The sequence below is a fragment of the Malaya genurostris genome, chromosome 3, assembly GCF_030247185.1.
Source record: "Malaya genurostris strain Urasoe2022 chromosome 3, Malgen_1.1, whole genome shotgun sequence".
NCBI classification, from domain to species: Eukaryota; Metazoa; Arthropoda; class Insecta; order Diptera; family Culicidae; genus Malaya; species Malaya genurostris.
The window spans coordinates 289,859,808-289,872,958 of NC_080572.1; the positions used below are offsets into that span (position 1 = coordinate 289,859,808).

Consider the following 13,151-nt stretch of genomic DNA (forward strand, 5'->3'; position numbering starts at 1 on the left):
ACCGCCGCCGTCAGTTTGTCAACTGGGAGAATTAATTCTCGTTCTATTTAATTCGTTTTAGATCATGTGGCGTGAATTGCCGCTCCACTCGACCCCGGAAATGACCCGGCGGGATCCCCGCAAGAAACACAAAGCCTCGTAATGCTACCAAACCGCCCTGAAGCGACACTTTAGGGAGCAACTTAGGAAGGTTCTGAATATCAACAAAAAGGATAATTAAATCAGCCTTTTCGATTTGGCAACCCGTACTATACCAGGCTCTCTGATTTACGTTCTCATCATCTTCTAGAGTTTAAGTCGGACAAAAAAAAAATGCTTCAGATTCTTCCATTTATCAGTAAAAAAAAATAAGCATTCATTCATCTTTACCAATTCTAGTCCAAATCGAGCGACGGACGTTAAACTAGAAATGTTACGTTTTTCTTTGTGTTTTCTTCTAATAATATTATATGGGAATCAAGTTGACGTTTTTTCAAATCAAATAAATTTACACGATCAATCCGCACGCAAACATTAACAATCCAGTCTATCCAAAACGTTTACAATTTTAAATTAAATTGCTGTTACTGTGAGAAAAACAAAAAAAAACAAAACATTACATTTGCTGTTGATCTACAATCTACCAATGATTTCCTAATTAGAGTGAAGACCTAAGACTAACACACAGTAAATGTGGTCGTTCTAAATTATACTACTTTTCTAATTGTTGTTGTCTGTTGGAATCGATTTAGCACATAAGACTAGCTAGGATCAGAGCTTTAAGCGTTAGCGTTTAATCGGTTGAATGAATTATTTTATGTTAAAAACTATTACTATTTAGCTATTATGTATTAGCATTAGGAACACCATTCCGTTGGTGGTTTCCGGAGATGTCTCATCACATCGCTATACGGCAGTGCTTTTTGCAGAAAAAAACAACAGTCAATTCATAGGCGTTCTCATTTTTATAGAATGTGACCGGAATCGAGCATCGCAGCTTTGACCAAACCAAACACTCGCTTGTACAGAATTTATTTCCTTCTTCGAGTGATATCTTTCCGAGTTCATAGAAGCTAATTGCACTTTCTCCATGATCCGTCCAAAAGAAGAAAAAAAACACACACACGAGCATAATTTCCTTTGTTAGTTACTCAGTAACCGAATCACTATTAGAGAATAGTCAGCTGTAAATATAAAGCAAATTAGATACAAATCTCTCACCGATTTCATCACACTTTAGACACACTAAATCGTAAAAAAAGTACATTCAATCAAACAAAAAAAATAGCATTCAGTATTCATCTTTGTTACAATCACGACATAAATGCAAATATTTTTATACACTTTTCTTATTCTATCATTGGAACAATCATCATTCATTCTGGGTTTGGATACGAAGACATTGTGATTTAGATTTAGGTAGGGCCTTGCTGGCTCGCCGGATGGATGAGGGTAAATATTTTTCCAAGTTAAACTAAGTCCGCTAGCAGCAGTTATTCCATCTTGATTCTAATACTAATAATAGATAGCGATTCACGAGTAAGAAAAGTTTCAGAACAAATTCGCAAGCCATTAGCAGTTTTCCTGGAGATTCACAAGCCATCACTTATGTGGTTTTCGTTTGAGAAAACCGAAACTGACCCAGAGTACAGTTTCATCAAACAAACAAAGGAACACTTTTTACGAAACTGTGTTGCCACTGAAAATGACTCGAATTTCAGTTTACCGAACGTTTAAAACTAGGTTCGAAACTGGCTTCAAACTGCAAACGGTTTGACAGCAGTTAGGATGCGAACTGGGTTAGGTTTGGTATCAAACGAAAACGACATTATTGATTACTGAAATTGTAGGGCTTACTATTCAGCAATGCTTACTAAGATACTGGCAACACTAGAGTAAACACCAGGTAGGAAATCAACGACATTGTGTGACATTTGGTGTGCCGGTTTTAGTTTTACTAGATTTTTAAAGGTTCCTAATTCGTATAAATATTCCAATGCAAGTAGAATCACAATTTTATTCTAGTACAATCATAAGACAGGTGAACGTTTGCTGGAGGCACGGGAAGGAATCTGTTTTTGAATTTTCCGAAGACAGCTCTGCTCTAATGACAACTAGTTTTTTTTTAACAAAATATCGCATACCGGACTATACGAGGTTTCGTCGAAACGTAAGGACCGTTCGCTTATAAAGGGTGCTTTTCAGGAGGTTTGTTAATTCAATAAGGATTGTTCTTTTGTCTGTAAGTTGTTTTGACAGTGTAATGTGACGTCTCTACTCAGTATTGTTTGGCAAATCATTGTTAATAGGTTATCTCCAGAACAACGCTTCCAAATCGTGGAAATTTATTTTCAAAATCGTCCGTCTGAAACCACAATAAAGAACATAATTACCAAATTTTGCGCTATATTCACTCTCTTCTTGAACGCCAAGCCATCGACAAGAATGAGAAGATTGCGTACGGAAGAAAATATTGCTATCGTTAAGGTTAGTTGTACCGTTCTCCGTTTTCGTGGCGGAGCGGCAAAAAAAGGGACTGTAGGACTGCAACCAATTATCATAGAGTCCACGGAAAGCCAAGAAATATTGTATTCGAAATGCAATTTTCAACCATCGGCACTTTTGCGCCATTCACAGTTAAAGTAAATGTGCCGAAGGCGTTTTCAATGCCCGGACTCGCTTCCCAGGGGAGGTTCTATTGAGACTCGCACAAAATGGAGTCGCTGCAGCAATTCTTGAGAACAAAAAAAAACAAGCCCAACTTGCAATGGAAATACTCGCCGAATCCCGTAATACCGATTCCGATGCACGCTGCTCGGAGATAATCTCACTATATTTAGCAAAAGTAGAAAAAACTTACCAAATGAACCGCTCTCCAACTCGCATATGACGTATAGCGAGTTACATCCACGGTTTAGGCCAATGGCTGGTCCGTAAGCCTCTTTTTAGCCCTCCAGATCACTTTTGGAGACTAAACCACTCGCGGAGCGCGATCGCGTAACTTCGTTCTAATTCAGGTTCCACCACATAATTGACTCTAACGAAAATTGCGTATAGTTCAGAACGAGGCCGACTATAAGTTTATCTAATCGAGCCGACAACTGACTTGCCCAACCTTCTTACTCGACGCCAAGATGGGCATGACCCTTGAGCTTTCTTTTGCGCTTCAAAAAAACTTCGTTTCAGCCATCTTCCCGTAGGGGTAGTACTTACCGTACGACATACAATTGACAGTGACTTAAGCTTAAATCACCGTCAACCCTTAGAGTCGGATTTCGATACATCTAGCTTATCAATCCACTTAGCATCCTATAGCTTGACGTTACTCCGAGACTTATGCGCATATTTTCTTCGAATATTCCGAAACTCATGTGAATACTTCCACTGCTAGTTAACGCACATAGAGCGAACCGCGACATAACAGTTCGGCTGAAAAGCTCGTATCGTTTAATAGAAACACACATTTTTTTTGCCAAAATTCGTTTTTATTATTCAACATAATTGCCATCAGAGGCAATACAGCGATTATAGCGATCTTCCAACTTTTCGATACCATTTTTGTAGTACGATTTGTCCTTTGCCTCAAAAAAGGCCTCAGTTTCAGCGATTACCTCTTCATTGCTTCTAAATTTTTTACCAGCGAGCATTCTCTTGAGGTCTGAAAACAGGAAAAAGTCACTGGGGGCATAATCTGGAGTATACGGTGGATGAGGGAGCAATTCGAAACCCAATTCGTTCAATTTCAGCATGGTTTTTATCGACTTGTGACACGGTGCATTGTCTTGATGAAACAAAACTTATTTCTTCTTCAAATGAGGCCGTTTTTTTGAAATTTCGTCCTTCAAACGCTCTAATAACGCTATACAATAGTCACTGTTGATGGTTTTTCCATTTTCAAGGTAGTCGATGAAAATTATACCATGCGAATCCCAAAATACAGACGCCATAACCTTACCGGCCGATTGTTGAGTCTTTCCACGCTTTGGGTTCGGTTCATCGCGTGCAGTCCACTCAGCTGACTGTCGATTGGACTCCGGAGTGAAGTGATGGAGCCATGTTTCGTCCATTATTATATATCGACGAAAAAAATAGGTTTTATTTCGATATAACAGCTCCAAACACTGCTCAGAATCATCAATTCGTTGTTGTTTTTGATCGATTGTGAGCTCACGCGGCACCCATTTTGCACAAAGCTTTCTCATATCCAAATATTCGTGAATAATATGTCCAACACGTTCCTTTGATATCTTTAGGGTGTCAGCTATCTCGAACAACTTCACTTTACGGTCATTGAAAATCATTTTGTGGATTTTTTTCAAGTTTTCATCGGTAACAGCCTCTTTTGGACGTCCACTGCGTTCATCGTCTTCGGTGCTCATATGACCAGTACGAAATTTTGCAAACCACTTACGAATTGTTGCTTCGCCCGGTGCAGAGTCTGGATAACACTCATCAAGCCATTTCTGGTATCGGCGGCACTTTTTTTCATCAAAAAGTAGTGTTTCATCAACACACGAAATTCCTTTTTTTCCATTTTTTTCACAATAACAAAAGTAGCTTCACTCAAAATGCAATATCTCACAAACTAATAATCAGACAGCTGTCAAATTTATACACGTATCTTTTGAAGGTTGGTACTAACTGAAAATGGTATGGATTTAATTCTAGTGGAGCCCTCTCATAGAAACGATACGAACTTTTCAGCCGATCTGTTAAACATCCTGCGTGTCAGTCACACGACCTATTGAGTGATATGTTATGTCGCTGATAAGTGTGATTCAGTGATTGGACAAAAATGTCATATTTTGTTAAAAAATAGGTAAAAAATGGGGCAGTCAAAACTGTTAACTGATGATGCAAAAAGTTCTTTTGTCGTGAATACTATGGTGCGGCTTTTCGAAATTTATCCTCTGAGAGTGTGATCAGTTTTTGATCGTGAATATCTCATGTTGTATCTAAAGTATCAGCATCATTTCTGCTACATGTCATCTGAAATATGATCATCAATTTATGATGACATTTTCAGCTGTGTTACATAATCACAAACTACTCAAAAGTAAAATTTTTTGAAATGTTCTTTAACAACGAGTATCATAGAAAAAAAAAACTTGACGCGTGTTTGCCTTTCTCGTACCCGAGCCGACGGATTCGATGTAGTAAGCAACGTTTCATTTCTACGTTACCTACTGAAGAGGCATAAAAGGTTAACAATTGATATAATTCGTTCATTCTTGTCTGTGCAGTTGACTGAACAGGAAGTAAAGCAAGTATACCATTTCGGTTGGTTGAGGTCCACAGCTCAGTTTCAGTTCCAGTATCGTTATTCAGTTTCTGAATAAAATTTCAGTATTTAGTTCCAGATACAGAATCATCAAGCATTCAGTTCTGCTGCGTGACTGCTTTTTGTGTGTATCGTTCGCTGTGTGAGTTTCACTTCAAACAAGAGCGATTGTGTCATCCAGCTGCTAGTCGTTTGCATTTGAGAAAAATACAACGCAAAGTGAAAATAACTAGTTTAGTAAATGTTTACAGTCTGATAGATTTGAATTGGAAAAATTGCGCATACTTTTCTCGTCTTTTTTTGACGTAAATACGTCTCCCTTCACTATGGAGCGCTTTTTAAGAGCCTATCATATGGATGAGTGGTGAATATCTTTTGTTCCATTTAACACAATTTTCTCTTCATGTCATTGAAAATATGATCAGCAATGTGTGATAGAATTTTTCAGTAGTATGAGATAACCACAAATAATTCTAATTCGAATTGCATTTTTCCTAAATATTTCATAAGTGAATAAGCTAACAAATTGATACTTCATTCATTTTAGCCTGCGTAGTTGACAGTTCTGGATTTCAGATTAAGAATTTAAGACCAGATTTTCGTTTTTCATTTTCACAATCCAGATCTTAACTTCAGTTCCTCGTCGAGAATCCAAGGCCAGGATCGAGTTCCAGAATTCTGAAACTGTAGCTGAAACCGAGTTTTAGAACTTGATTCTGCGCCTGTATTCTGGAACTGAGATCACAGTCTCGATTCTAGACCTGGGCTCTCGATTTTGAAACTGACTTCTGGAACTGAAGATGCGTATCAGATCAGAATTCAGTTTCAAAATTGCTGTCCGTAGTTCAAAATTCAGTATCAGTAGTTTCAGAATCCTGAAACTGAGTTCTGAACCTGTAGTCCTGGAACTTCAGACCGAAATCTACGATTATAATTGAGATTCAAAATTCAATTGTATATCAAAAATACACTGCAGAATCCATGTTCAGAATTCAGTGCAGTGCAGTATTTGAATTTGGTTCAAGAATTCAGTTCTACAATCCAGAAGAATAAATGAAATCAGGAAATAGAATCTGCAGATTTTTGAAGTTCGGAATCCGAATTTTAAAACTGAATCCTGAACCGGAATTCTGTAGCTAACACTCAGCTGTAGAATCTAGGTCCATAGTACATTACTAGGATTCAGGTTAAGAAATCAGTGCCGAGCCAGAATCCTGGTCTCGAATTTAGTTCCACAACACAGATTCAGTAATCAGTTCAGCAATCCAGAATCAAGTTCTAGAACACAGCTTCAGAATTCAGTTCCAGAATCGAGCATCAAATCTGAGAATTCAGATTCAAAATTCAGTTCCAGTAGTCGGTTTCAAAATTTAGTTCCAGAAATCCAGATCCAAAATTCAGTCTCTTCAATATCAAAGAAACTGAACCATTCATTTTATTCGTATTCGCGTCATCCGGTTATGTCTCTGACATTACCCACTCGTTTTTTTCGACTTGAGGAATGTTTATACAAAATTTGAACCAAATTAACAAAAAAAAATTGTTTAAATCGACCTTCAAATGCAAACAGAATTGTTCATTTGCTAAAGATAGCTGAAACCAAAACTGTAAATAGTGAGTCTTCCGATGACTTCATTGATTCTGTTTATGAACCCTTCAATCCACTGCCATATTTCAAGTGTGGCAAATTTTGTTTCAAGTGTGTAATGAACCCATTACATACTAATAAAACCTCTAAGTGTTCAAAAAGTAGCTCGGATCAATTCAATATTTTCCAGTTGTTCCAAGTTCCAACTAATTCCATGCACGGAAAGACCGAAATCAGCATTTTGGCGAAAAAATTAGTTAATTTTCTGATTTTAGTTAGTTATTTTTTAAGACAAAAAATCTTACTTTTGCTAATTTAGTTTTTGTAATTCTCATTCCCTTAATAATAATAAAATATTTGTTGAAATGGCTACGCCTCATTTCCATTCAACTAATTTTTTAGTTGAATTTGAGAAATAGAACGTTGTTTTCAACCAACATAAATGGTTGAACTGGCCTCTGCAATTTGCAGCTATATGGCGCACTGTCACCGCAAAAACGTTAACACCTTAATGGCAACTAGCCACTAGATGGCACACTACTACCGAAAAATTCCACTAAGAGTTTACGTCATTTTTACATATCGGTTTAGAAATTTATATATGGATATATCGTAACACATGCGAAAAACATCAAAACAACTTGCAGGCAGTTTCAACAAGGCTGTCCTTTTTAGCTTTTTAATGGATTGTTTTACTTTGACACTTCTCTTGAGTTGTTGGCTAATAAACTTGTTAATAAGACCAATTTCATTTTTGTTTTCTTCGTACTGTATCTGCAATGATGGTGATAGATAAATATAAACAAATTTTCTGATTTTAATAACAAAATTAGTTGTCAATGAGAATTTCGTGTTGTATTGAAATATTGCTGGTTTGTGTCCAGGATATTCGCCAACTAAACACATTCTCTGAAAATAAGAGTTTTTTTCAGCAAAGTAAATTCTCAATTTTAACTAATTTCATAGTTATTTTGGAAATTTTATTGTTAAAATCAAGTAAATCAAAAACAGTAATACGAATTAGGCGCAGAGCTAATATCGGTCGTTCCGTGTGTGTTCATCTTTTCAACCTTATATTCACGTTTTTCTAGCAACACTACTCATGTAATATTTGTCACTGATGGAAGTAACCATAAGTAAATCACTATGAAACTGTTCCTGTTAACAGTGTTTTCAATAAACATGCTGTAATCAAATACCCGCTAAACGATAGGAAAATTGCCTCCAGAGTGAACTCTCTCCAGCAAACGATAACCCCGGCACACCAACTGACAGTGATCGCACAGTAGGCCAAAAAACATTAGACATTATGGTAGCTAGGATAATAACAGAAAACACAATGCCATGCACAACAACCGCCTTTTCAGCCTACTCTGTCGTACGCAGTCGAGGCGAGTCAAGTTTGTTTATCGATCTTCGAATCACTTCAATTCAATTCACGTCAGTCAGTCAGTTAGTTAGTCAGCAAAAAGTCAAAAGGTGCAAACTTGCATGTGTAGAAATTTATCACTTAACCCGTCGTAGAGCAATTGAGCGTACAACCGAATGCTTCCAATTGATCAGCAAATCCAAACATCAATTATTAATAGCGAAAAGCGAAGAAAAATCTCGTTGACGAGAAACCTTGTCTGACCGAAGAAACACTTGACCCTGGCATCGGCATCACCGACGTCGTCCATTCCGATTGGTTAGTTAATCATCAATCATAAGTTCAACAGCAATCCGAACGTGGACCCCAAGGCAAGGAAAGTCACTGACATATGGAATAAGTCCACCATTGGTTGGAGTTAGCAAATGTTAGCAAGAAGTAAAAATGCGATTTTATTTTATGGCAGGCCTCAAGCAACTTAATTTTTTTTTTCATCATAATCGATTGAGTACCGGAATCGAACTTATCAACATACACATACACATTACTAGATGACCAATAAACATCAGATCGAACACCCCCATTGACAGGAGAAAGAAGAAGAAGTATCAGAAGAATTTAAACCGATTCCAAGACATCGCTAGAAACATTCAGAAATATCAGAATTTAGATCAAAGAAGAAAAATAACTCATTAAATCAATAGGTTTGATCACATCTTCTCACCTTATATTGTTACTATTGTACTAAGCATTTAGCAGATCATGGTTATTAACTTTTTAAAATTTTTCGAAATAAACAACAACCAATACAAATTCGGACAAACGAACGAACAACCCCGTAAGTAGAGTCTTTTCCTATTACGAATCACAATCCACAAACGTACTCCTGTTCTTGCGGTATCCGGTTTCAAGCATCGATAAATGGTCTGCAATTTCCATGTTTCAATTTCCAGATTTTGGTTTTCCATTTCCGTTTAAAGTTTCCTTTTTCAAGTCTTCAGTTTCAAAGTTACGAATTTCAGTTTCCTATTTCAATTTTTCCAAATTCGAAAAGAAAATTCCTTGCTCAAGATCTTGTTTTTCCTGCATTCAATTTCGTTTTGAAAGATTCCAGTTTCTTACTTCGAAATTTCCGTTATCAGTTTCCTCATTTTAGACTCCAATGGACAGTTTCCTGTTCTCATTCGATACACAATTCGGAAAAATCTTGTGATGTTACATTTCATAAGATGCACGTAAATGGAACGTCGTATTTTACACCAATTTATGTTCAAGAACATGTAAAATTGTGTGATTTGTAAATTGAATGGCTTAAAATCGAATGAAATAAAAAACAAAAAATCGATCGCAACAGCGCGACTTGAACCGAGAAACATTAGATCACGAAGCACGACAGTTAATCGACTGAGCTACATAAGCACATATTTGTTAAATGAATATTTGATACATATAAATCCATACAGCGGCACTTGGTAGCCAAGTGCAAAGTACATTCGAAACCTGTAAAATTCTGTATGAATGGAATAGTGTGTTATTTGACAAGTTAAGGTTTTATGAATTGTGTCCTTTATAGAATCGTGTCACCAGTAAAACTCATAATTTTTTTCTGTGTAGTTTCCAGTTTACTGTTTCTAGTCTCGAGCTTTCAAATTCCACTTTGTAATTTTCAATTTCCGATATTCGTTTTCGGTTTTTGATGAACCAAGATTTCCAATTTCCAGTTTTCAGAATTCTTTTTCTGGAATCAAATTTTTCGTTCCCAGAAACGAACTTCTAAATACCAGATTCTAGTTTCCAATATTCCTGTATCCAATAAAAAATGTTTAGTTCTCTTATTTTATTTTGTATTCTTAAATTCAGCGTCCTGTTGTCATTCACAGTTTCCAGTTCCCAATTATTATTTTATAAAGTTTGGGTTTTTCAGATTTGGACTTCAAATTCTCTGTTTTCGAAATATTATTTACAATTTTCGTTTTTTCGAGCTTCTAGTTTCAAATTTTGAAATTTCAATTTTTAATTTAAAAAATTCTGAAAATCTAGTGTCAGAATCCGAACATTCCAATCCCAGTTCCCAGGTCGCTATCAAAGGGCTGAGGTCAGTAGGTCGCGTATAACCACGTGGCTCGCACTGCGTTTTACATTTCCCTCCATGCTCTCTCGCAAATGTGCAAAATGACTCTCGGGTGGCCAAGAAAGTTTTAATATTTTCGATTACAAGTTTGACTACATCACATAAAATCCAATAGAGCTCCCGCTTGTTTGGCAGCCTTTCTGAGCCGATTTTATTTCTCTCTCATTTTTCGTTACGTTACCAGGAAACTGGAGCAGAAAAAATGGTGCGGCCATAGAAATGGACTTACCATTTCAAAAATAACATTCACTTCATTTTTATCGCGACAACATATATGTTTTTATGCACTGATTGCATCTAAATTAAATTATCTAGACATTGTCAGGATAGATTTTTGATGCATGCTTTTGAAGGCGAGATATTCAATGAACAAATTGAAAGACGGAGTTTTTAGCTATGCAATTCTTCCTTCAGAAAAAAGACTTTCCCGACCGCTAATGTCAATGAATCATTCTGAAATTTTCACAGAATAATCTAAACTAATTTTCTAAGAGATTGTCAGTTGGGTTTTTAGATATTCGTCACCGTTTCTGAGAAAATCGGATTTGAAGCGTGAAAATAGCCCACTAAAACACCGGCCTCAGCCCCGAAGGATTCCCATTTCCATTCTCCTGTCGCCAGCTTTGTTTTCTGTTTTTCCCTTTCTAATTAACTTATTCTACAATTTTCAGTTTTTAGACTTGAACTTGCAAATTTCAGTTTCCGCTATTTATTTTTCAGTTTTTTTTTACTAATTTACAACCGACAGTCTCTTGTTTCGAATTTCCAAAACACAGTTTCCTGTTTGCAGTTTCCTTTTTGCAGCTTTCAGTTTGGAACTTTCGAATATCAGTTTACGATTTCTAGTTTTGGAATTCCAAACATTTCAGTATCCAACTCTCAATTTCCTATTTCCATTCACCTGTTTTCAATTTCATTTTGATATTTTTCAGTTTCTAACTTTTAAATTCCCATTATCTACTTTATTTTAGAGTTTAATATCCAGTTTCCTGTTTTATCTTCAGTCTTACGTTTCGATCTTCAAAAATCCAATTTCCAGTTTCCAGAATTCTTTTCAGTTTAAGGCTTTTGTTTTCTACTACGAACTTCTAAATTCCGATTCCTAATTTCTAACAACCGGTATCGAATTAAAGATTTCTAGTTTCCTTATTTCAGATTCAAATTCTTAGTTTCCTCTTGTCATCCGCCGGTAGTTCCCAGCTTCGAGATTTCAAATCCCAATTTTTAATTTCTAAAGTTCTGGTTTTTTCAGATTTGAGCTACAAAATTTCAGTTTTCAATACCTAATTTCCGGTTTCCGTTTCTCCAGGTTCTTGTCTCAAACCTTAAAGTTTCTGTTTACAAAATTATAATTCTAATATCAGACTGGGAACAATAAAACTATTTAAGTATTCAAGCTAATGTCATTAAGTATTTTCCAGTTAATTTTTTTCCTTTTTATTCCAGTTTCCAGTTTCGCACTTATGAATTTCAGTTACCAGTTTCCAATTCCAAGTCCATTTTTCTAAACCAGGTTTTTTGTTTTATATTTTTCCTTTTCTAGATAACTTTTTCCAGAAATTTCAGATTTTAGATATGAGCTTCCAAATTCCTGTTTCCGATATTCAATCTTCAGTTTCGATTTTCTACTTTACAGCTGATAGTTTCCAAATCTCAGTTTTCTGTACATCCTAATCTTAGATCAATTTTTATGGATTCTACTTTTCAATTTCCTCTTTCCTGGGTCTAGTTCCTATATTCGTACCTCAAATTACAGTTTTTTACTTCCAGTATCCGGTTTCTAACTTTTGAAAACCCAGTTTCAAGATTCCCTTTCTAGATTCTCAATCTACGATATCTGGATTGGTTTTCTTTTTTTCAATTTCATCGTAAATTAGAATCCATTTTCCATTTTCCATTTTCCATTTTCCATTTTCCATTTTCCATTTTCCATTTTCCATTTTCCATTTTCCATTTTCCATTTTCCATTTTCCATTTTCCATTTTCCATTTTCCATTTTCCATTTTCCATTTTCCATTTTCCATTTTCCATTTTCCATTTTCCATTTTCCATTTTCCATTTTCCATTTTCCATTTTCCATTTTCCATTTTCCATTTTCCATTTTCCATTTTCCATTTTCCATTTTCCATTTTCCATTTTCCATTTTCCATTTTCCATTTTCCATTTTCCATTTTCCATTTTCCATTTTCCATTTTCCATTTTCCATTTTCCATTTTCCATTTTCCATTTTCCATTTTCCATTTTCCATTTTCCATTTTCCATTTTCCATTTTCCATTTTCCATTTTCCATTTTCCATTTTCCATTTTCCATTTTCCATTTTCCATTTTCCATTTTCCATTTTCCATTTTCCATTTTCCATTTTCCATTTTCCATTTTCCATTTTCCATTTTCCATTTTCCATTTTCCATTTTCCATTTTCCATTTTCCATTTTCCATTTTCCATTTTCCATTTTCCATTTTCCATTTTCCATTTTCCATTTTCCATTTTCCATTTTCCATTTTCCATTTTCCATTTTCCATTTTCCATTTTCCATTTTCCATTTTCCATTTTCCATTTTCCATTTTCCATTTTCCATTTTCCATTTTCCATTTTCCATTTTCCATTTTCCATTTTCCATTTTCCATTTTCCATTTTCCATTTTCCATTTTCCATTTTCCATTTTCCATTTTCCATTTTCCATTTTCCATTTTCCATTTTCCATTTTCCATTTTCCATTTTCCATTTTCCATTTTCCATTTTCCATTTTCCATTTTCCATTTTCCATTTTCCATTTTCCATTTTCCATTTTCCATTTTCCATTT

The 13,151-nt window shown here is 35.5% G+C and overlaps 1 protein-coding gene across 5 annotated transcripts in view; it reads left to right on the forward strand.

Annotated features, from left to right (window-relative positions):
- Positions 1–9,059, forward strand: part of LOC131436935 (multiple C2 and transmembrane domain-containing protein) — a 131,877-nt gene extending 122,818 nt beyond the window's left edge. For all 5 annotated transcript variants that reach the window (XM_058605932.1, XM_058605933.1, XM_058605934.1 and 2 more), the window contains one exon: positions 62–9,059. In XM_058605932.1, coding sequence (XP_058461915.1) covers positions 62–142 — 81 coding nt within the window. In that variant the 3' untranslated portion in view covers positions 143–9,059. The remainder of the gene's footprint in view (positions 1–61) is intronic.
- The last annotated feature ends 4,092 nt before the right edge of the window (positions 9,060–13,151 follow it).